Source organism: Seriola lalandi, unplaced genomic scaffold, assembly GCF_002814215.2.
Source record: "Seriola lalandi dorsalis isolate HSWRI2012SDOR001 ecotype SW California unplaced genomic scaffold, Sedor1 jcf7180002054427, whole genome shotgun sequence".
Classification (NCBI taxonomy): domain Eukaryota; kingdom Metazoa; phylum Chordata; class Actinopteri; order Carangiformes; family Carangidae; genus Seriola; species Seriola lalandi.
The window spans coordinates 344,614-368,536 of record NW_019524980.1 but is presented as its reverse complement, the minus strand read 5'-3'; the positions used below and the strand labels follow the sequence as shown (position 1 = coordinate 368,536).

The following is a 23,923-nucleotide window of genomic DNA, read 5'->3' as shown; positions in this document are numbered from 1 at the left end:
CCCTGCGATGATATGACGTTCATCGGAGTGGAATAGGACAGTAAATGGATAGTCGAGAACGACGTGTTATTAATAATGTATGTATTGACTTGAACATACGTTATGGTGGTAATTATTATTTTTCGAACTGAAATATACGACTTTTAGCCAGACTATTGAACGCAGCATCAAACTACTCCCTCATCAGACGTTGGCGAAGTTTAAACTGTCAACAGACTTAAACAGGTTCACACACCCCTCATCTAGCTTGTGTAAACTCGTTTTTCTACATTAAGAGTGAGTGTATCGGAGTGTCAGAGGAAAGAGAGTTATGTTTAATGACGGAGGTGTAAATAAAACAGAGGACAGACATGGAAACCTGCGTTATGTCAGCGCTGAACAAACCCGCGGCAGAGCTGACGGTTATGGATGTGTACGACATAGCGGCGGTGCTCGGACACGACTTTGAGCGGATTATCGACAGGTTTGGGTGCGAGTCTCTTGTCGGGTTAGTGCCCAAAGTGGTGCGGGTCCTGGAGCTGCTGGAGGCGCTGGTGAGCCGCGGAGCCGCAGGACAGGAGGCCGAGGAGCTGCGGAGGGAGCTGGAGAGGTTGCGACAGGAGCGAAGCGAAAGATACGAGCAGGAGAGGAAACACCAGAAGGTCTGTTTATGTTCCTATCAACCTGCGTGTGTGTGTGCGTGTGTGTGCGTGTGTGTGTGTGTGTGTGTGTGTGTGTGTGTGTGTGTGTGTGTGTGTGTAACTGTATATTCTTGTGTGTTCATTATCAATCGACCTGGCTGTGTATGGTGTGTATCTGTCTCGCCTGTCTGTCTGTTCACTGTGTGTGTTGTGACCTTTATTTTCGGGGAGGTAACGAAATAACCTTTGGAATAATATAAGTTTTGACATTTCAAAATTGCTCTTTTTGTCTGGCCAGAAGGGAAACATTTATATTTCCCACGGATTACATCAGATTAGTGAAGTGCAGTAAGCACAGTTTAGCAAACTATCCCACTATGATATTATAATGATTGTGTAACATTTAATTGATTTGTGGTAGACCTTTAACTTCTCATTACTTCATCACTCATTTGCAGCATACGTTCAGTGGACTCAAACACCTAAAACAACTTCAAATAATCTATAATAATCGTGATAATGACATGATCTGAAGATCTGATGTGAAATTTTTCATGCAGTTCCATCGATCCTTTCCAAACAAAGAACAAGCAGTCTGTGTAGACAGTTCAGTGTCCTAGTGTTGTCTTTCTTCTTTAAATATTTTTTTCTGTATCTCTTGTACTCAGGAGTTGGAGCTGGTGGAGGATGTATGGAGAGGAGAAGTCCAGGACCTACTCTCTCAAATCACTCAGCTTCAGGCAGAGAACAAGAGGCTGTTAGTGAGCCTCTCTCTCAAAGATTCCCCCGTCACAGAGGAAGACCTGCAGAAACAGCAGGGTGGGTGGTCTGAAGCAATAGTTCTCAACAGATGAGTTTTGGAAGGTTTCAAGATGATTGATGGGACAAGAAAACAGTATTTTCTTATACATTTATCATTACCTCAATTTTTTCTAAGGTTTATTCAACTTTAATATATAATGTAATTAATAGTTTTCAGCCTCCAACCCTCCTCTAAAATTGAACTTTAAAATGATATGTTGTTGGGGATGCACTGATCTGATATGTCAGATTGGTAGCTAATACCTAATTGTTCTTATTAATCGGATTGGGTATTGGGCAGTGTAACTTATATCAGTTACATTCATTCAATCACAACAGGCTGCTGACTCAGTTTGTAGTGCCACTGGCTTCATGTTATCTTATTTAAAAAATTACTCCAGGCTGTGAGCAGAACAGAGTTTCCATCTGTGAATAAGAGAGCACTTCTATAGGATTGGTACTTGATAGATACCAATACCCTAAGTACCAATACTCAATACTAGATACCCTAAGTTGAAGTATTATAGTAGATTGTGATGAGTGATTTGTCAGAGTCGATTCTGTATCAATTTTAACTTTTTTATCCCAAAGGGCATTTGGTTTGTAGCCAGGCAATAAAAAAAAAAGAGATCACAGGAATTCACTGTTGTCAATGAAATATAACAATCTCTTCTGAAAAATTTAAGGAGACATAAAATATACAAATATACAAATATCAAGAATATAGAAATATGTTAAGTATAAACTACAATACAGCAACAGCATGCTCTGTGGTCTGTTGCCTTCTGAAGTCTTGATGTTGTGTTTTATGTACTTGTGGTGACTGGATACTTAATTAGTTTGGTCTTGGCTGAGAGTTCCAGCACAGATCTGATATGTGTTCCATGTGTGTGCTCAGTACTGATTTGTTTTGCACTGATGAACCATCTGCTGCACGTTACACATATTTACCCTGTGCAGTCACGTGGGATCGAACAGTTCATGCTGCATGCTTGTATGGCAACATGAAAGAAGAGGCTGTTAAGAGAGGCAGTCAGGGGCTTGTCAAGGAGACTATTTTTGAAGCAGACCAAAATATAGCTCCTCTGTGCGACTTGCATGGGCCACAGCACACATACAGACTGCTTATTAATATATACATGCAAATGAATAGGTGCTGCATTACTCTGCTCACTGACACATTATTTGTCTACAAAAATACATTCATGGTGTAACAGAGGCTCTGATACCAGGAGGGTGACCCTGCAAGACTTAAAGAGACCAGCTTTTAAAGGGTTTGTGGTCGACTGCAAATTGTGTATACTTTACACTACTGATAGCAGTTTTTCAAAGCATACTGTAACTTTCTGGCTTGATCTGTTTTATTTTTGTGTCGTGTACCAGTCAACTTTCAGAGACTTGGAATGTGTTTGAGATAATGTAATCCATCACAGTGAACATTTTCTTTTAACTTGAAAATGGTAATGTAAATGAAAAAGGGTCTGTGGTGAAAACTCAGAACACTGATGTGGATTCTTATCTGTTGAATTGCATGGTAGTGCACATCCTCTTATTAGATTGCACTGATGTTACATGTGTGAGCATTTTCTCTGTGCCTTTTTGATGATTCTAGCAGGAATGTCAGAAAAAGAAAGACAAGTAATGAAGAAGCTGGAAGACTTGGTGGATAAACAGAGGGATGAAATCCGGGCTAAAGACCATGAGCTAACACTAAGAAACGAGGATGTTGAGGCGGTGAGCATTTCGACTGCATACATAACAAATACTGTTCCCCAAGAAGATATTAAGTTTACAATTTTCTATCCTTGACTGAAATTAGTGAAGCCATAAAACAAATTCCCTCAACTATAGCTCCAGATGCAGCAGCATCGACTGATAAGGATCAACCAGGACCTTCGTCACAGGGGAGGAGTGATGGAAACCCAGGGCAAGGCACTGATCCAGCAGAGGGCTGAGCTGGAGGCAGCAGCTCAGGCACGGCAGCAGGAGATAGGGGCTTTGCAGTTGGAGGTCACAAGGCTGAGGAGGGAGCTCCGGGACTGGGAATTGGAGAGAGAGATCACTGAGATAGCAGAGTGCTCTCTTACAAGATCTGGGATGTCACCACCTGCATCACCACATATCACCGTAAGAAAACAAAAAAGGGCCCATCTTAAACAAGCCATATGCCATGAATATAATTAGGTTGAAACTATGTTTGGTTAAAACTCATTAGGTCTGGCAGGCTTTGTACCGTCTAAGTGGCTGTTTAATGTCACAAATCCAGTCCTCAGAAGCAGCACCATCGAACTCCTTCAAATCAGATTCAGTGTGGGTGGAGTGCAGAAGGGACCCTGTCTTCATGGCGAACTGTTATGACGGCAACAAGAGTCCTTCCCTTCTCTCAAGGTCATCTAACAGAGAAAATAAGGAGGTGGAGGGTGATGAAGATGAGGACACGACAGCCTTGTCACTGGTAACACACCTGCTTAAGCTCTGCCATGTACAGAGGCCCACTAAAAGAGTATTTCTATTGTACACAAAGCATTATGTCTTTGCTTTGGGTCACTGACAACTTTCATGTCTCTTCATGATGTGACATGCTTTCAGTTCACACAGAAATATTTAACTTTTTTTTTATTTAAACACCATGTCATTAGGTATCTGATTTATGAAGCCTTTTGTATTGTTTCAGTAAACATAAATCAATAATATCCTCTGTTAAAGTCACTCTGTATTCACTGTAAACAACCACTGTTACCTAATGCAGAATTTCTGAGCTACCTATATCTTTGTTCATGTCAGTGTGTCCATGTTGTGCAAACAGAAATACTCAATATGTGTTTTGGCTGCAGAAGGCGCCAACTGATGCAGAGGAAGAGACAGACAGCCTGGAGCAGGAGTCCGACAAACCTTGCTTCACTCTGCAAGAGCTACGGGACGTGCTGCAGGAGAGGAACGAACTGAAGGCCCAAGTGTTCGTGCTACAGGAAGAGCTGGCATATTACAAAAGGTCTTTTTTGAAATTTTGAGCCAGTTTTACAAAACACTGATGCAATAGTTAAGCTTACCGCTTCCATATCCCTCAGTGACGAGTCTGAGGATGACATCGGCTCCATTGTTTGTACTTCATCTCCTCCACCGACCCACAGTTCCACTGATCAACCTGAATCAGGAATTAGACGCTTGTGAGTAATGCACATGACATGACATGCTTTTCTTGATACACTGGGGTTTATCCTGCAATTTTCAAGAGGACAAGCATATTACTGCCCTGTTTTTAATTTCTCCTGTGGCACTGCATTAATATAATTTGTCACAATAATCTTATAAACATCATCAATAACTGATTTAACTGATTTTACAGGAGTGTCACTGTGGTTGACAGAGGGTCTCAAAACATCATCACAACAATGCTTCTGATGCTTTTTGTGTTTCCTCTCTAACTCTGAATTTCTCTTCTGTCTCTGCCCCGCTGTGTCACCACTACCAGGATCTTCACTGCCATAATGCCAATGGTGGCAGCTGGTTTGATCGCAGATGATCCCACATTGTTGCCAATCAGAAGACTTGTTTCCTTTGTATGACCTTGCATTTAAATTCTCCCTGCACAATTGCTCTTATTTTCAAACCATGTCAACACCAGTTTGTATCTCTCAGCACAGTTTGCCAACAGACATAATTACAGGAATTGTAAAGTACAAATTTAGTGGCTGTATTACTTGTAACTTTGATGAATGAACCACTGTTGTTTGGCGTCAACATTTGTATTATATTTTGGTAACATTTTAGCTAACTTGGTAAGCCTTGTGAGACAACTGGCCAAACCTGGACTTGCTTATGTGTATTTATGACTTCTCAGGGTTTTGTTAGTTCAGTCACCATCTATCAGTGCTTCACTTGATATGTAACAGTGTTATGCTTCTTTATTTGTAATGCAATACATGCTGCTGTATTGTCAAATAACTTAGCATCTAATGTTCTCACTACAGTGCCTGCTCCTAGCTCAGAAATGGTTTCACTTCAATGCATAATATATTTGCTTGCCAGTATGGCAAGTAGTGCCTGTAATATGGAGGATTTCCCAGAGTATGAATTGAGTTTTCACTTTAAAGTTCCTTAGCGGCCTCAGGATAACACCATCATGAGTTAGAAATAGGTCCAGCTGCCATAAGACCTACAAAGGTGATGAGACATTATGTCTAGTGATATTAAAATGTATCTGATGGCATATATGTTGCATATATAATTATGTTAAATAAGATGTTTTAGTTTGGTTTCAAGGCTCAGTGAATGAGTTAGATGACCATGTGCCTCTGTATTCCTCTAAAAGACTATGATATAATGTGCTTATTGTCAGCACTGAGTCATCCTCTAAATTTTTGAGGGTGTTACTTACAGCACTACAGTCTGGTACCGCACCTTCTTGTTTACACTAGTACAATCACCCTGGTAAAACACCAGGAGAAATATATTCCAACAAAAATGCTTACTGTAAAAACATGCTTTAACTATCAATCAATTAGGTTGCATCTGTAAAAATGTTTTTTCAGAGTAAAGTAATAAAGTTTTTGTTTTTTTAAAAAACATTTTTATTGTGTTACTTTCAAATACTAATATTGCCAAGACAAGTATGCTAAGTTACAATATATGTGGTGTTTATGTCCTTAAAATTATGTTTTTTAGTTTTGATGGTATTATTGGACATCATTAAATGTTACCTGGAACATTTCGGTCTCGCAAATATGACATAAGAGACTAAAAAATTGAGAGAAAGATGGTATAGTCACATTCAAGTGCTTTCTCACCTGATTCTGATGTGCCTTTGATACAGGGAAGTGAAAAATTGACAGCTGTGACTTATGTTCGTCTCACTCGCTCTCTGGTCCGTGAAAAACATAGTCCGGGGCGAACAGGTCGACAGTGTTGAGGGAGTTCTCTTGAGCCATGCAACGATCTTTGTACTCACCTGTCGCTAGGATACTTTGCCCTCCTCCGCTGCCCAACGAGTCACGCCATTGGCGGGTGAGTGATGGGGGAAGTGTAGCTCCTCTGAAAGTTGGTTACCTTCTGCCAGTAAAGTATAAGAAAGAAAACTTGTAAGTAATCGCTGGTGGAGGAAAGTTAACTTTATTCCGGTGTTTTTAGTAGTGGCATTGTTCCGTCATGGAGTTTGGCGAAGAGTCGTCGCCCGCTCTTGCTTTCGAGAAGGACACGTTTGAGCTCACGGTTGAAGATGTTTATGACATTTCGTACGTAATCGGACGAGATTTGCTAAAAATAAGCAGCACAGGAGAAGAAGTGTCGGATTTGCAGTTCAGAATAGTCCGCGTTTTAGAAATGTTCGAGACTTTGGTCAATAAGTACAACTTGTCTCTGGAGGAGCTGAAAATGGAGCGGGACAACTTGAAGAGTGAACTGGACAGGATCATAAAGGAGAGCTCCTCCGGGCAGGGCACGGTGAGTGTTACAGTATATGTCAGCCGTCTCGTACAGTTGAAGTGTATGTAAGAAAAGAGCGGATGTTTAGAGATTCTTTTCCTGTCTGCCGTCAAAAGCAAACAGCGGGGCCAAACCAGCTGGTGGTGGACCTCACAGACCCCAACAGACCGCGGTTCACCATGCAGGAGCTGAAGGAGGTGCTGCAGGAGAGGAACCAGCTGAAGGCTCAGCTCATGGTGGCTCAGGAGGAGCTCCAGCTGTACAAGAGGTAAACAACTGAGCTTAAAGTCAACTCTAAGACAGGATTTATTCAAAGGTTTTTGTTGCAAAATTCAACTTCATTAGTAATGTCTTTTCCACCCATATTCAAACACATGAAGAGGACAGAGCTTTAGAAATACCTTGCTATAGTGTACTCTAATACAACACCACCACTAATGATCATATACCACAAGTTATTGCAGGGCTGTTGTTGGTACTACAAGAGATTTTTTAGGCATAGGTAATAAATCAGTTGGTCAGTGGAAACTCCATTGTAAAAATGTTCATCTAAATGGTACAGCTTATTGTTTTAACTGATAAATAATTAGTACTGGTACATGTCTAACATTAATATACACCTGAGATATTTTCTTGTATTTTGTTAAATAGACACCAATATCTGTTATTATCCTACCCTACTCTGCTGTTATACAGAATCATACAGAGTATTTCTGCAAATACAGACAATACAGACATCACTTATTTGTAGTAATCAGTTGTTGTTGATGTTGTTAGTGTTTTTCTTTTTAATCATACACTCATCATTCTCTTCTATTACTAATTTGACAAATAAACCCCAAGTTTCAGACTCACAATTAGGCACATTTTGTAAACAGTGGCAGTAGAAATGACCTGCACTGATGTTATGAAGCTCAAACTATCTTTTTGATAACACTGATTCTAGTTTTGAAGTGAAGAAATCACTTTAACATCACAATAACTACTATCTGACAGTGCTGATTTTGTTTTAAGGCTCCTTTTGATGTACAGCACCTACGACACAAAATATTGTCAGTGACCATAACTCTGTACTTTCTTCTGCAGTGGGATTCTGCCACAGGCTGAACCACCAATGGTGGAAGTGGATCTGGAGACACCAACAGCTACAGAGCCCAGTCCAGCCACAATAAATGATGTAAAAGAGGAGAAGACAACCATAGGGAAATTGTGAGTAACAGGCAGAATTTTTTTCTTTGAATACAGAAATATGAATGTGCAGACCACAAAGAAGTTATCTGAAAGAAGTAGCGCAAAATAATCAAAACATTTATTTCTAGATATACATTGTATTCAGCTGTTCACCTCAGATGGCAAGGTTTTAAGAAAATCTAGAGCAGCAACCACATGATGGTGAAGTAAGCTAGTAGGAAGACTGTTCTCACAGCCCGTCTCCTGTCTCATAATGACATACTTGTGACCAAATGAATTCATTCCTACGTTGAGGATGTTTGTGTGAGCACTGAATGAGAGAAAAGAGAGAAGTTGAAAATTGGCAGTGCTTCTGCCAAACTGCTGTCAGTAATTACAGGCTGCCATGACTCAATGTTGTTTTCTGACACTGGGCAGTTTTACATTTATGCTCCATGATCACACCCCTCCATGCTCGGGAGCAAACTCCATAAACTAAGTGTGGACTTTTTTTTTCTGTTTATAGGTTTTCATTCAGGCGAAAATAAGAAAAACTGAAGAACTGACCATGTAGAAGACAAACAGGATTTGTCGGCACATTTTTCTCATCAGTTAACCACTTTTATATTGACTATTTTTTACAATGTGTATTTGTCAGTCTAACAAGCTTTGTATTTGTACTTGTAATTTTAACCTAAGATGGTTTATGGTAAAACAGAGTTATTGTAGTGGAAATACAGTATATATTACGTGGGATGTTTGCTGACATCAAATGTAACTGGAAAGTATTATTTAGCTACTGTTGGAGATTATGCTGAAAGCATTCACTCAAAATGAACTTATCTATAGGCTTGAAATTAAGTCTTCAAGTGGCTTTGTGTAATAAAGCTGGAGTGCAATGAGAATTCAATTTTGTTTTATTCCTCAATTTACAGCACAGTTAATAATTTACAATTGCAAATTGAATAGTCAGAATTATATTCATTACAAAAGAAAACTCCATGGACAATGTGAAACACTACTTATCCAGGAGAGAGACACTTCAAGCTTAAATCTCTGCTACAATTAGATAAGAAATTTATAAAAGCATGATAAAAACAATTGTTGCAAAAATACACTTTTCATGAGTTAAAGCTTTCGCCTCCATTTAAAACAAAAGCATTTTTATACTTCATAAAAAAAGCATGTGGAGGACTGCTCATCAGTATCATCTTTTACAAAAAAGATAAGCAGGACAGCAGAGAGCACCAATTCATCTGAAATACAAACACTCGTGGGTTGAAGTTTCAGTATTTGAGCCAAGGGTGAGCCAAGACTGAGTCTTTACTCCGATCACCATAGTCATAGAGCAGCTCCTCCTCTGCTTTGATCTCTCTGGAAGCCACCAAGATCAGATGGGGAGCTCCATCGATGGCGTGAAGCTTTGTTTGGCAGTTGCCAGTTTTACTGTGGTTAATCAGTCTTCCAAGACGACTTGTTTCCTTTGTTGCGTCAACACTGTAATACATAAAGAAAGAAAACTGTCACTGCAACAGATATCCAAAGTTATAAAGTCCATTTTCAAGACTACTGCAATCTTAATGGAATCTAGGAATTATATTATTACAAGGAAAGTTAAATTAGAAGAACTAATTTCCTTCTTTTAGTGTTAAAGTCAGTGGGCCGAAAGCTTTCTAAGACAGTGACTGTCAAGACTTACTGACCAACCTGTGTTTATACCCAGCTGATCTTATTGAACAGTTCTGTAAAAAATGCACTTTGGTCCAGAAATTTCCCCAGGTGTACAGTTACAATTAATGATTCCTAGGAGGCTGACAAACTGAACAGAGAAACTAAATACAATGTGTGAAAATGTGACACCATGTGTCGATCCCATTTCAAAGTGGTGACATTTGAACTTACCAGTATGTTTTTGATTGATACTGGAAGTAGTACATGTAACAGCCTGTTTGGGGATCCTGAGCATACTGGGCCTCTCTTTTTTTAGCCTCAGGTAGTTCCAGTAGGTCTCCATGGTACTCCACAACAAATTCTCCTTTTGTGAAGCCCTTGACAGCAAATACCCCTCTTCCTTTTCCTTCAATGTTTTTGACCTATTTACATTCAAAAGCAATGAAGCTTATTTGATTCAGCAAAGATGGAAGAATTGCTTAACCATAGTACAAATATTAAAATATGTCACAAACAAGAAAATCTTCAGTGCTAGTTACTAATTTACAGAAAATATCACAGATGTAAGCAGTGCTCTGCATACAGTATGCTCTAGATTAAAAATAAAATTTTACCTGCATTCCTTCTTCAATGCCATTCTTTATCAGGTCATCAATGTGTCTGTGTTCTTGATTCTGTTTGATTTGAGTAATTGGGTCAAAATATGTTTTCACACACATGGATGGGAAAAAGCTAAACAAATAACCTTTAAAAAAAGCAGATATTATAACTTAAATTTAAATGTGCAACCTTTCTTATAACGGCATTTTTCATACAAACCTTTAACTCTGCCTTAGTTTTTCTGTTACTCCGTCTGATGGGATAATAGTCTGTGACCTTTCTGTTTTGGGGAGCTTTATTCTCCAACCTGAAAACACAGACATTATCAGAAGTAATGAGAGTAATGTAATGATTATGACTGAGCAACTGGCTGTGAAAGGGCCCATGTCTTATTATTATTATTATTATTATTATTTATTTTTATTTTTTTCCCAAGTCTAGACATGTTGGCTGTGTGCACTCACTTTTTTGCTCTGAGTTTGTGACCAGTTCTACGCCGAGGTTTGGATGCTGGAGCTTTGCTGTCTGCTGCAGACCTAGTATTTGTGTGTGTGGTGGACTCTTTTTGATCAGGCTGGTCAATGAGTGGCTCTCTGATCCCGTGACTGTGGCAAGGCATTTCAGGCTTATGCTCTTTGGACTCACAACTCTCAGATTTCATTTCATTGGGTATGTCTAAAATGAGGAAGACACAAAGAATGAAACTGACAGTTGCCTTAACCATTTAGCCTTAATCAAGACAGTGATGTTCCTTCAAAAACAGAGTGAAGTTGTGTCATAAGATAGAACGTAAGTAAATACTGCTACCATTCACTTGCACAGGAAATTTTTCTGTGGTACATGTGGATCTGCTGACCACAAGGTAACACGGGGGTAGACAGCAATGTGGCAGGGAGATTACATGTAACAGAAATAACCAAACAACATCATTTCACATTAGTTGATTCAAAATGTTTTTGAATCTTTTCACCTTTTTTCGGCTTTGACATGTCAGGATTAGCAGCATCAGATTCATTTCCTTCCTGGATCAGCATGCTTGAACTGTCACTCAGAGGGGATCTAGGTTTGCTCGGACTCCGTAGACTCTGGAAAATTGACGGCACTTTACCTACGCAATCCTGCAAAAAGAATTATTTACCTTGGTGAAAAAATGAAAAACCCTGCACCAATCCCCAGAGTAAACCTTATAAGACATATACACATTCAGCTTCACTATCTAGTATGCAAATCTGATGAGATGCAATACATGAGATATCATATTTTACAAGCCTGTGTTTAGTACCATGTAGCTGGTGCAGACTGTATTTAATGTCTTTATTTCTGCTCCTTAACACTCAGCATGCATGCATGCGAGTTCAAGATGATGGAATTTAGAGGCAAGTTGTCCGTACATTTCTGAATTAAGTGAATCACTTAAACAACATGCTGGAGTCAACAGAAAACAGTGAACAGACTGGTAGCTGATAAAGATGTTATCTCCAGCTCAGTGGTTCAGTCTCCATGGTAAAAGTATATCTTATTGGCAGAATATGTATTAGAATTTCTTAGTTAGTGTATTAATAAAATATTAAAAAATAATAAAGTGTGGTTTCTATGGCTGCATATAACAATTTCAAAAGCTTATAGACCACTGTAAATAACTCTTGTACGGTGATGGTGTATGTGCTGCTCACTAAGCAGTTTCTCCAGTGACAATGAAACATATATTTACATCTCAGAGATTCAGCTCTATTCCCTAAACCGATGGCGATGGTGTATCTATGGATACACTTTCTGTATACAACTTAACCTTACAATTGGTAAAAGCTATAAAAGGAGCTGTGCACAACCTGGGGTAGGTTTTGCCTGAAAGGCTCAAATCTGGGTAACGTTGATTACAAACAATACGAAGCTCCCTGCAGTCTGGTTAGTTCGTCAATTATAATTACATCTGTTGCTACGACGCCAAGCTGAGACAGGACCCCTTTAAAGGGATGTGTCCTTTCCAGACTGTGAAAAGAGTTTTTGTTTTCTACTTTAATTGGCGACCAGAGAAGCTGCAAAGCATAACACCAAACAATAAAACATACCTTATTAGTTGATGGTTTGTTTTCCTTTGTCTCTTTCCGTGAAGTGACTTTATGTTCAGCTGTCTCCTCGGGGTTTATGTCGGTTCTCAGCACGTTTTTCTTCCCTTTATAAACATGAAAATAAACAAGTATAAACACTACTGGCTAATTCACTGAACATTATACAACGGCTTGCCATTACCGGTGAGTTTTATTTGTAAACATCAGCTAAGTTTATTTAAACGATGTTGGTCCTCCATTTACGCTAGCATGCATATAGCCGTTAGCTACACATTAACTACTGTAGCCTGTATAACATGCACAATTACCCGAAACCACGGGAAATTAGCAAGTTTACCTTTTGCCATCTCAGTCACCAGAATAAAATCCAAAGAGGGCGAGGAGTCTGTTAAATGTTGCCCCGTGTTTAGTTCACTGTTCCTGCAACGACAAACATTTGAGCATCACACTGCAGAGTGGGGAGGTGGGAGCGTGGTGGATTTAAAAACCCTACTGCTCCTCTCATTGGCTGTTTCGTCCAGGCGGGCGGGGCACGAATATGAAAGTAGCTCTCTCATTGGCCACGGTCAGCAAAAGTAAACGTCTCGTGCTGAAATGTGTCCCACCAAAAACTCAGAAACTTTGCTGTACTCCATTAGCGAAAGAGAGCCTGATCTCAGTGGGGTTACCTAAATTAAATCAGTTATAAAATAAAATATTATTCAATTACAATGTTAATTCAATGCATAACAAACAATACATGTGTTTTTGGTATATACTCAAATGGCAGTTTATTAGGTACACCTTGCTCAGGACAGGTGTTTATTATTTTATCCACCTCTGTATAACGCTATACAATTCAAAAGCACCACAAACTGCCATCTTAATGACCATTGTTTTTCTTGACCTTTCTGAAACAGTTTCAACACAAACTGAACATCATAACCGCCATGAAAGGTTGGATTTTCTGCACTTCTCTATTAAACTGACTTACAAGTGATGGACAACTCTAAAGCGTGCACTAAGTGCAATAGGAGACCTTTAGCTAGGTTCAATAAACTGCCAACTTAGTGTATAAAATAGTGAGCAGAAAGAAAATTTTATGATCCAGGCATGTTTGAAAATATATAAAAATACTTGTTGTAATTTGTGTTAAATTTCTTGGTTAAAAATTCTTAAAATTACATCTACACCTCCTCTCTCACTCCCTTAAGATGTCTCCTACATCACTGAATGTCCATTATCAGTGAATGTGTAATGCATGCTTCAAGTTTCCAGATCACACTTGTGTAAGTTGCCTGGCTTACAAAACTTTCCAGTTTCAGCAGAAGAATTTGAAAGCAGTCTTCAAGTGACAGTCACTGCACAATGAAGGTCAAACATCCAAGAGACATAATAATGACCAAAACACAATTTGAGTGGAGGGCGACTTTAAAAGCATGGTTCAGTCAGTAGAATTTTGAAGCTCCTATTACTTTATCTAAGAAGACATAATAATAAATGATAAATAAATACATTTTCAGCAATCTTGCTGTAAATAATTTTTTAAACCATACTTGAAAATTCTTCTCTTAGCCTTTGCTGGCATAAAATACACAACAACTAGAGTACAGTACTCCTGTCTTTCTATATTCCACGCAAACATTTTAAACAGTGTCATTCCCAGGTTCAGAATCTGCAACCTGTGCTTCTTTAAACAGTCTTTTTCTCTCCAGATTCTCATGTGCCTTCTTCTTCTTCTCTTGTTTCCTCAGCACAGACTCTTTCTTCTTCACAAGAACGTCACTGAGTTCTCCTTTATATGCAACATCAAGTTTCTCTCTCATAATTCCCCGGGCACGCTTTCGATTTATTTCCACAGATCTGGTTTGATGGCACTGGAAGGAAAATGGTACAAGAGATTACATGAACATTGACAGTAAATCACATAACTTTGCTTGTAATAAAAGTCTCACCTCAAGGTGTATTTAAGATCTATTCCGCAGGCAGCGTCACTTCCATTTTTTTCTGAGCACTTTAAGGACTTCTATGAATTGTGAAACTCAATTTTTAAACCAAAAGAAAAGGAAATTTCATCTACATTTCCATGACAACCGGGCATCTGCTGACTAAGCCCGTGCTATATAACTGAAAGCACCTGAACAGTTACTACATGGACCTTGAGGTGAGACCGTTTTGTCAGCTGCTGTTTCCAAAGAATGGACTTCGCATTACTTTGATTTGGGTCCTTATTTAACTATTAACATTTCTACACACAGATACCAGTGATGACAAGTACACACAGAATTTAAAGGGATTTACCTTTACTACAATCCCAGTGGGGATGTGCTTGAGCACCACACAGTTGCTGGTTTTGTTGGTGGCCTGTCCCCCAGGTCCAGATCCTCTCACAAACTGCTCTTCAAGCTCGTCCTCATTCAGGACAGGAAGGTCTATCAGGTCCTTTTTGCCGGCTGCAAAAACACATGTAAGTCCAGCTGGGAGCGGTTGAATAAGTGCAGACATACTGGGAGACCCTCTCAATCCGACCCGACTGGACATACTATAGATAGAAGTGATGAACGGGAAAAACCGTGACATTTCTTTAAATAAGTGAAATACAAAGCGGATCTTGGGGGCTCTGCGAGCAAACATACAAAGTGATTACATCACATCACGTTGTATTTCCCCGAACAGAAATACCAGTTCCTTCATCAAAGACTTCGTCACTGCATTTTATGTTTCTGTCTGCCTCACGGTCATTAATGTGTGGTCTTGTTTTCATTCTGTCATGTCTTCTTCTACGCTCCCGTGACCTGTCATCCAATCAACAGTCGCTGTGCTTTTCTTCGTGGCCAAAATAGTAGGTCTATGTTGACCCTCTGCCGCCATCGTGTGTCGCTTTGTGTGTCGGTTCGCTGAATCGCTGAAAAAAACTCCAAGCAGGTAGGAAACTGCAAACTATGAAATGCCTAAAAGTCGACTTTTTATTTATTTATTTATTCATCCTAAGTTTTAGTTTCTTTAAAGGTTCTTTCTTTGAAAGGCGTGGCTGTGTGTGAATGGTGGCTAAGGCTGGAAGCTAGATATCAAATTTATAATGGCCGGGTCCCTTCCGACTTTCTGGAAGTTCAGTGCTTGATTGCTGTGAAGGGTAATTAACTAACTAGCAACAGGTGTGAAGGAAACCTGTTGCCCTCTCCCTTTCTGTGCTAGGTTATATATTACCTGGATATTCGCACTCTACTCACTTTACTAGGCTTTCCAGCCGAGACACTGATCTGGATTTGATACCGTTTTGAACATACTGAGCATATAAAGACAGGACAAGTGTATTATGCTGCAGAAGTGGTTCAAGAAGGTGCTAGGGACATGTTGATACCTTTTCTGCCATGCAAATGTATCACTGTTGAAATCATCTAAAGTTTATTGTTCAAATCATTTGTAATTACCATAAACCCAAGGTGACCACTTCCAAGTCTACTGGAAGAAAAACTTCAGAATTGGAGACATTTTGGATGCAGTAATAACATGAAACCCCTTTTTCACTCTAACAAGTGCTTCAGCAAGACCATGATGGAATAAAGCAATGGATTAATAATGACCACTTCCCTTGACAGTGCAGCAGGTTTGCTGTTTTATTTATTTATTTATTCGTCACATTCACGTCACATATGACATAACACACTCTGTTTTACACTTCACAAGACATGGCTGTTGAATTTGATACAATTTTAACTTTCTAATGTTTGTCAGTTGCAGCTGTTCATCACTGCAAGCAATGCCACATGTGCCACCACACATTATTGTTTACATTACATTTACATTAAATATCTAAATTATTTCTATCTGTTGTACTTTAAGCAGGATTCCTAAAAAGGTGCAATTTATTTAATGAAACTGTGGATGCCTATTTAAGGCTATAAATACATTTAATCACAAAAACGATTCAAGCTTTTTTTTCATATGGATATAAATTGACTGTGATGTAATGCGTCCTCTTCTCTCCCTTGACATAGACTATAATTATTAAATCAGGAAACTATATAGGCCACACGGAAAAGACAATCTCTCTGTTGACCTGCGATGACATCTCTCTGATATTGCACGTGGGGAGGTGCATTTCTCATTACTCTTATCTTTAGTGCCCACATTAATACTGGCCCTCATTTTGTTACATTTCAACCTTGACCTTGTCATTCATATGTTGATCTTGCAAAAGACTCACCTTTCCATTAATGTGCAACCTGCTGTATTCAGAATCAGATTTAGACATTTTTCATGTAAGAGGTTTACTGATACAAAAAGGGTAATCTCTACAATATTAACTGTCAACAATCGGTTTTTAACAAGTTGTGTATCGAAAGTTCATTTGAAATGTAGTGTAGCCCCATGTCAGAATACCATTATCTATCTCTCTTATCTTTGGTGACTCATACCATGAAGACAGAGATCAAAGCAGATATGGGGGTGCTGATTATTGTTGAGTCTTGAGAATTCAAAGCTTTGCTGTTTGATCAGATTTTGACCATTTGTTGTAATATGGAACATTAGGCCAGTCAGTGAAAATACTTTCTCATTCTGTAAGAGATGTGAAACTCAACAGGCTCACTGTTCTCCATCTGAGGTGCAGTGGCAGCCTAGTTTCTCCTTTTTTAATAAAAAAAAAGCAGTGCAGGTAGCAATTGCTCTGTAAGATGTATAAAATATATGATATTATCTATATGTTTGTGTGGAATAGAAAAAGAAGACATAAGTACATGATTGGTTGTGTATTTTATGCCTGCAAAGATTTTAAAAAACAAAGGTACTCTCAACAGTATAAATATAATGATAAAATATAATATACAATATGAAAGGTAAGAAGACAGTGAAGTGCTGTGCACAATTTAAACAAGAATTTACTAAAGGCAGGTTTTTGTCAACTTATAAGATATGCTTCAGAGTTGGTTGAAAAATGCCACTACTGACAAGAAATATTAACATACTTTATGCATGCAGAATTTACAGTTAAAAGTTGATGCAGTGGTCAATTAGAAAGGTTGATAAGCTATGACATCCAATCTGTGACCTTGAGGTCCCCACCACATATATGAAAAAAATACTTTGTTTATAAATAAATGTTTATTATCAAAGCAGACATCCCTAGATACATTTAAAACTATGGTCAAACTGGCTATAAGTAGGTTTGCCCTTCGCTGCATGTCAGACATGCAGACACATCAGTCTGCATGAATGATACATTAACAGGCGCTGACTGCAAAAAACATTAACATTTGTAACTTTACATCCTATAATAATGTTTGTGTCTGCTGAAATACGTGACCACTCGATACCCGTTTAACCATATACTGCATTGCCAGCAGGAGGCGTCCAACTATCGAAACTGCTCAGATAAATGTCTGTGCGGGTCAGAGCTTCGTCAAGCCCACAGAGGAAAAGACAAACACCGGAAGTTGTGTGACCAATCCTGTCAGTGTTAGTGCTGCTGTGTACTATTTTTTGGACCATATTATTTTCTCTTTCTTAACCTAGATAGGTTTTGAATGAGTGCGACTGTAGGCGGCTACCTGCTGTATTTGAGATAGGGGGGCTAATATAGTTTAAGATATATTACCTGACATTGTCATTCTAGGAAAGAAAGAGCGAGTTTATATGCTCGGTGAAATAGCCGTTTTTGGCCACATTGCACATTTTGCAACTTTAAACACCCTAAACGCGCAGCAGGTCCGACTTTTATTTCGAAAATTCTACCGGAAAAACTCGTTGCACTTGGACTAACTTGACAACACTTTGTGTCGTGTCTGAAAGGACTGTGAAGTCTTGCAGCGGTTCAGACTTGAGGAGTGACAACTTACGATGGCGGGTGCTCTTCAGCTGATTGTTCTTCACTCTTCCCGGTTGTCTGGACGGAGGCGGCAGCTGCTGGGTTGAGACCACAGCCGGTCCATTTCCCTCGCTACAGGACGAGCCGAGCCGCCAACTCCTGCGAGGGCAGCTTGGATATTCAAGGACATTTAACGTTACCATCGCTACGTTGGCCTTGTCTGTCGATTGAGGAAATCCAGCGTGCGATTCTCCGGCGCAATGATGTGGCCAGATTTTGTAAACACGACCAGAAACGGCGGCTGATATCAGTTTAAAAAAAAAAAACAAAACAAAAAAAAAAAACTCCCGGGCTGATGATGTTTCTCTACTTATCATCTCTACATGTCGTACCCACACCCCTTCCTCTGCTGAAGGGCCAAACAAACGGCGTGGTAAAGGAAATCAGTGGCTGACTTTCGTTGCGTTCATCTCAGTTATGGCATCGTTTCCATACCTCGTCAAGTCGGCGGCTGCTTCGTGCTGAAGGGAAAAGCCGAGTAATTGGTGAAAGTACTGACCCCGAAGAGCAGAGAAAGGCCGATGAACTCTTGATTTGCTCAGTGCTGGAGTGTGGTGAAGCCGGAGGTGCATCGCTGGTGTGCATCAGGTCCAGGTATGTGATGAGCATTGCAAGCCATCAATTTGTCATTACCGTGCTGCCATGTTGCTAGGTAACTAACTGACGATGGGTTTATTCCAGTTCAAATTTTTATCATCCTCTTCCGAGGATACGTCACGTTTAATAGATTTTATTTTACAAGGTTTAATACCATTTGCTGTCATAAGTCGCCTTTAAATTTGTTTAGACTAACTTTGCCTTCCTCCTCTGGCCTGAAGAAGTGCGGCATATTTTTGTGCTCTTAAGCCATGTCCCTGTTGCTGTCACACAGGCACGCTTGTTCAAGATGATTAAATATTTCTCTCTCTCTTACCCTGTCTGTAAGCTGTTCCGATGTTATCGTACACTGCCTCCAATAACATTTTAAAATAGGCATTGCTGGAATCACGGGTGGATTTTCCGGGCGTCATGTTCTTGCCCTGTTGGGGCATGCTTTCTCAGAGACACTTAACAGTGATATCCAGACACTGAGATGACATCCAGGACCTTGTTGCATATTATATAGTATGTACGACTAAACATGGTTTTGACCTCAATCAGCAGGTCGACTGTGAAATGAAGGAGAGCCCAAATCTAACATAGGCTGTAGTCAGCTTGTGTTTGACTTAACGAAAAACCTGCATGTCACAAGCTTATTCTTTGTATCCCCCAGGCCAGTTTCTATTTCAATATGACTTTATGAGTTTTTCAGCATCAGGAGTCATTCCACTTGACTCAGCAAGGCCTGGGTGAGTCATTGAGGCAGTGCTGACTTGGAGGCTTGTCCAGATGATGGCTGTGTTATTAGGGCAGGAACTGCTGCATGGCCACCCCACTGTGAACCTCACAACATCACAGCTCGTCTTTTAATCAGAATTACAATCTGAGATAGTTTTGAGATCTATCTTTGCTACTTATCACTCAGCCTGAAAAGAACAAGATCCTGCATGCACCTGGAGTATCTTGTTGGAGAAAAAAATGCAGGAGAAATGCAACACAATAATCTACATAGGTTACTGTGTTGTTTCTGGGCCTGAAGAGTGTTGTACTAATATGTACACTGTGTGTAATGTCTCTTTGACATGTTAAAACTTGCATCCTGCCTCCTGGAAGCCATTAACGGTTGTCAGTGTTGTGTAACCAACTCAGGATCAGCTGCTCTTTGATCTTAAAGATTTCATTGACTTTGTCATTTTTTAAGTAACATGAAAACAGAAACTTTAGTAATGAAGTTAATTGGAAGTGCAGTTTGCACAGTGCTTTTTTTTTAAAGCACTGTGATTGTTTTCTTCTGAGTCACTTTTGGTTTTTGCTTTTAGACCATATTATTATGTTCCTCATTTTTGATCTGAAACACATATAGCTGATTTTGTTGCTGATTCTAAAGATTACCACACAAAAAGTCTCTCTGACTACCAGGATATTTTTTCATGCCATTAATTTGTATCACAAGCAACTGCACCATAAACACACCTCGATGCTGCCTGTTCTTCAGTCACTGAAGTGCTGCTCTGATGATTAAGGGCAGACTGCTTGAAGTGAAGGCCATCGATTACAGCATCAGCATAACTGATGACCCAGAATTCAAATCTTCCTCATGTGAGGGCACACATCCTTCTTTACCATTCAAACCTGTTAGGTCCTTTGACATACTATAGTGTTTTCTCTGCTGTAAAAGGGGCAGCTCTTCAAGACATTTGTCAAACCAGTTTGCTGGTCTGCTTTCCCTCCCCCCAACAGACGCACTCACACAACTACACATGTGGCACATGGGCAGGGCTGTGTTATCAATGCAAATTTGAAAATCTTGTGTGACTTTCAAGCTTCAGCAAAATCATTGTCTCTTTTTTGTCAATGAACACAGTTTATTCCCATTTTCTAATCTGTAATTGAGTAAAAGAAAGAAGTCATTCTATGACATGGTCTCCTTTAGAGTATTAGTGGTATTTTAATATTGCAATTTGTTGAAGTAGTGATAGGTCTGATTTGTTCCTCACTCTTACCAGTATGAATTCTGGGATATTCCCTCAAGCGAGGTTTGAAGCATTACAGACATGCAGAAAGGTGCATATAGGGCTCAAAGGTCTTTTAAGAGAGTTCACAAGCACGCACTGATTTCACCTTAGTCCTAACCTTCCTATATAAATACATACTGTGAGTATATTTGCAAGTCTGTGAGTGCAGACAACAGGACTGAGCCATGCTGTTGGATAGATTTAACTCGACAACATGTCTAATCACTCTAATCTTATTGGCAGCACTCTGTTTTAATTTGAATTTGTAGCTCCTCTTAAAAGAGTAAGACAGATATCTTTGAGAGGAGGCTTATATAATGTTTTAGGTTAAGAAGCTTGTTTGAATTTTTGCGTTTCTTTTCATGTAAATGCACCTACAGCAAATTGTTGCCCATATTATTTTAAGTGAATTTTCAGTTAACTACTTGAGATTATGTTGATGTTGAATATGGTTGGAATTGGTGATATCCCTCCCCCAGAAAACTGCTTACTAGACTCTCATCCCTCCTTTTTGAGAATAATCATTCATGGGACTTTTACATGCTTGTCTGGTTTTAATTTAGGAAAATTAAATGTATCATTCTATAGCAAAGCATTTCTTTTGCTTGTTTGTTTGCTTTTTCTTTAATCGTGTTTTAGTACATCTTCAGTAAGCCGAGGAATCTTAGAAGAAGACTGTAGTTGACAAGCTGCAACCCGATAGCTCTTTAACTCTCAGGTGCTTCTCTTGAATCTAATACACCAGACACAGTATCACACTACTGAAGGAGGAGTGGAGACAATTATGAATCAGTCCATTGTGATTTTGTTTCGTTCCCTGTTCACCAGTAGTATTTTTTGACTTAAAGCTGTTTTTAAGCTGACACAAAGGGCAACAGGGGAGACTCTTCCATGACCTTTTTTGATAAATGAGGAGAATGATTACATTCAGATCCTAAGCTAATGTTTGCTTATTCGTGTCACACAGGTCTCTTTCTGTAAGACGAAAATGACCCACCACTCCTCTAATGTTATACATTCACAGGAGTGCTTTACAACCTCTTGATGTTCAGGAGGAAAACCCTGGGAGAATATGTAAATATATACTGTATGTCTGAGTGAATGTGGAGTGGAAAATTCCTGACAGAGGAGTCCATACCTTGTGAGCAAGTGTGCCAGCTTTGTTTGAGTATTCATGGCACTGCATCTTTGTGAGAGTATGTTTTTTATCCTTACATTTGACAGGTCTTCTGTTTTCCTCTTACAATCTTGAGTTTGCTTGTATTTGACTTTATGCATAAGTCAATAATCCTGTCGCTAGTAGGAAAACCAATGACAAATGAGTACACAGCCGTTGAGTAACAACATTTTAGTCGGTGAAAGAAGAAAAGACTCACTTCCTGTCAGTTAAAGTTTGAATGACGTATTCAGCTGCTTACCACATCTTTTTGTTCCATGTCTGTACTATTTGAGCTGATTATCAGATGAGATCACTGGCACAGGAAGAGCAGAAAAACTCATGGTACAAACACCATAAAATGAACAGTAGGCTTTTTGAAGAGTTAACTAAAGAGGTAAAAGGTTAAGAAGATTCAGCGTGGTGTGGATTCAACTACTGTTACATGCTGAACATGTTGCACTGAAGGATGTAATCATAAATTTACTTGCCTGTTTTTGTGGTAATTTAAAATTTTTTTTAACCATGTTGCTCCATCTCCATTGCGTAATATTGGTGTCATGAGGTGTCTCTCATTGGTGTTACTGTGTGAAATTTCCTTACAACATTTAGCAGAGTTTGGTCAATCTAAGGAGAGGAGTGGTGTAGTCTTGGCTCTTAGGACGATATGGAGGTCTCTCTTGGAAGTCTGTAGCATGCTGATCTCCTGCACCTTGCATACCACCCACCATATACACACAATTACTGTCAATCCCACCCAAGAAAATAATTTTAAAGGCTAGTTGATAAGATGCCATGGATAGTGACAGATGGAGAAGCTAGGGTTAGGTTACATTCTTCACTTCCTTACTTGTTTTCTTATATTCTAGCTGTAAAATAGACAAGCTTGTGCCCCATAATCTCTCTGCGGGTCATTTCTCACAGTTGGTGAATTGTTGATATAGTTACATTGGCCAGTTTCCTGTGATTGCTTTGTTAGGATGTTATAAATATCAATTTATTCTACACCTTCGAGTGTTAATGTGGGAATGCAATTTGTTAAATGAGCTTACAGAAAGATACTTAAGGTGTTAAATGTGATTCACAACAAGCCTTTCATGTTGTCTTGGACTGTATAGTCTAAATTATTTTACCCACAGCTTATAACTCCAGGGTACAAAGACTCATGTCATGTCGGCGTCATTTCTTTGACAGTCAATAGAGACTGATTTTTATGGGCAATGACAACACCAGAGGGGATTTTAAAAAGTAAGGGTGTGCAAGTTAGAGTGCATTTTCTTCGAATAACTTTTAAAGTGTTTAATCATTAGCAAAGCAGCGTCAGTAAATAACTCTTTGTCTTTATTTACTGTCTGTCAGAGGACAGGACTATTAGCTTGTTTGGTCAGGAGTGCTTGAGCAGGAAGTAGCACTAGGTAAACGTCCCAGTGGTTGCTCAGGGTTGTTCAGTCGGGTATGTGGGTTTAAAGATGTGAATTCATGTCTTGTCCTGAAATACAAATATGATTTGAACAGTCAGGAAAGGTGATAATATATGTGACTGTTTTTTAAAATGGAAATTTCCTCTCAAATTAACCGTCTGGGTTCCCTGTACCCAACTGAAACGTTGTCATGATCAACCTGATATCTACTTTGGAACTGGATAATGATGATGGCTAGATGAGGAACATTACTTCCTGTTTGTTTATACACTGCACTGCACCCCGACTTAGGCCTATACTACACAACACCAGGTTCTTTTTTAGGAAATGGCGAAATAAAATGGTGACAGGGAACCTACTTATGTCTAATGGTAAAGCAAAATTTTGCACTCCATAACAGCTTATAATAAATGCAATCTGCATGAGATGTTAAACCAAGACTGACATTAGTTTGTGTATTGTGTCTGTTGCATACTGATCTCCTGCATCCTGTATCCCACCCACCATGTGCACACAATCACTGTCCCACCCAAGACAATAATCTTAAAAGCTAGT

The 23,923-nt window shown here is 39.3% G+C and overlaps 5 protein-coding genes across 10 annotated transcripts in view; 3 read left to right on the top strand and 2 right to left on the bottom strand.

The window, feature by feature from the left end:
- Positions 1-63: 63 nt before the first annotated feature.
- LOC111658250 (RILP-like protein 1) lies at positions 64-5,989 on the top strand. Of its 4 annotated transcripts, none has more exons than XM_023410702.2 (8): positions 64-641; positions 1,289-1,439; positions 3,037-3,155; positions 3,273-3,548; positions 3,637-3,876; positions 4,256-4,413; positions 4,490-4,588; positions 4,894-5,989. In XM_023410702.2, exons 1-8 carry the CDS (start codon positions 351-353, stop codon positions 4,985-4,987), a joined length of 1,428 nt encoding a protein of 475 aa, XP_023266470.1. In that variant the 5' UTR covers positions 64-350; the 3' UTR covers positions 4,988-5,989. The 4 variants fall into 4 exon arrangements, with proteins under 4 accessions (XP_023266470.1, XP_023266469.1, XP_087031359.1 ...); XM_023410701.2 differs by having other exon boundaries at positions 65-641; positions 3,034-3,155; XM_087175233.1 differs by having other exon boundaries at positions 70-641; positions 3,688-3,876.
- A 414-nt stretch (positions 5,990-6,403) lies between these two features.
- On the top strand, positions 6,404-8,917 carry rilpl2 (Rab interacting lysosomal protein-like 2). Its single transcript, XM_023410689.2, has 4 exons — positions 6,404-6,860; positions 6,959-7,110; positions 7,929-8,051; positions 8,539-8,917. The coding sequence occupies exons 1-4, from the start codon at positions 6,567-6,569 to the stop codon at positions 8,558-8,560; spliced, it is 591 nt and encodes a 196-aa protein (XP_023266457.1). The 5' UTR covers positions 6,404-6,566; the 3' UTR covers positions 8,561-8,917.
- kmt5ab (lysine methyltransferase 5Ab) lies at positions 8,912-13,605 on the bottom strand. The gene is made up of 8 exons (XM_023410688.2): positions 12,690-13,605; positions 12,353-12,456; positions 11,254-11,401; positions 10,748-10,958; positions 10,503-10,590; positions 10,298-10,357; positions 9,915-10,105; positions 8,912-9,509 (listed from the first exon to the last, which is right to left on the bottom strand). The coding sequence occupies exons 1-8, from the start codon at positions 12,697-12,699 to the stop codon at positions 9,299-9,301; spliced, it is 1,023 nt and encodes a 340-aa protein (XP_023266456.1). The 5' UTR covers positions 12,700-13,605; the 3' UTR covers positions 8,912-9,298.
- Positions 13,606-13,744: 139 nt separating this feature from the next.
- Positions 13,745-15,118, bottom strand: mtrfr (mitochondrial translation release factor in rescue). Its single transcript, XM_023410690.2, has 2 exons — positions 14,633-15,118; positions 13,745-14,208 (listed from the first exon to the last, which is right to left on the bottom strand). Exons 1-2 carry the CDS (start codon positions 14,963-14,965, stop codon positions 13,978-13,980), a joined length of 564 nt encoding a protein of 187 aa, XP_023266458.1. The 5' UTR covers positions 14,966-15,118; the 3' UTR covers positions 13,745-13,977.
- A 2,914-nt stretch (positions 15,119-18,032) lies between these two features.
- The window catches only part of LOC111658251 (membrane-associated phosphatidylinositol transfer protein 2-like), a 41,800-nt gene continuing 35,909 nt past the window's right edge, over positions 18,033-23,923 (top strand). The window contains exon 1 of one of the 3 annotated variants that reach the window (XM_023410708.2): positions 18,033-18,791. The gene's annotated coding sequence lies outside the window, so the exon portion shown is untranslated. The remainder of the gene's footprint in view (positions 18,792-23,923) is intronic. The other 2 variants (XM_023410704.2, XM_023410707.2) reach the window with 2 other exon arrangements.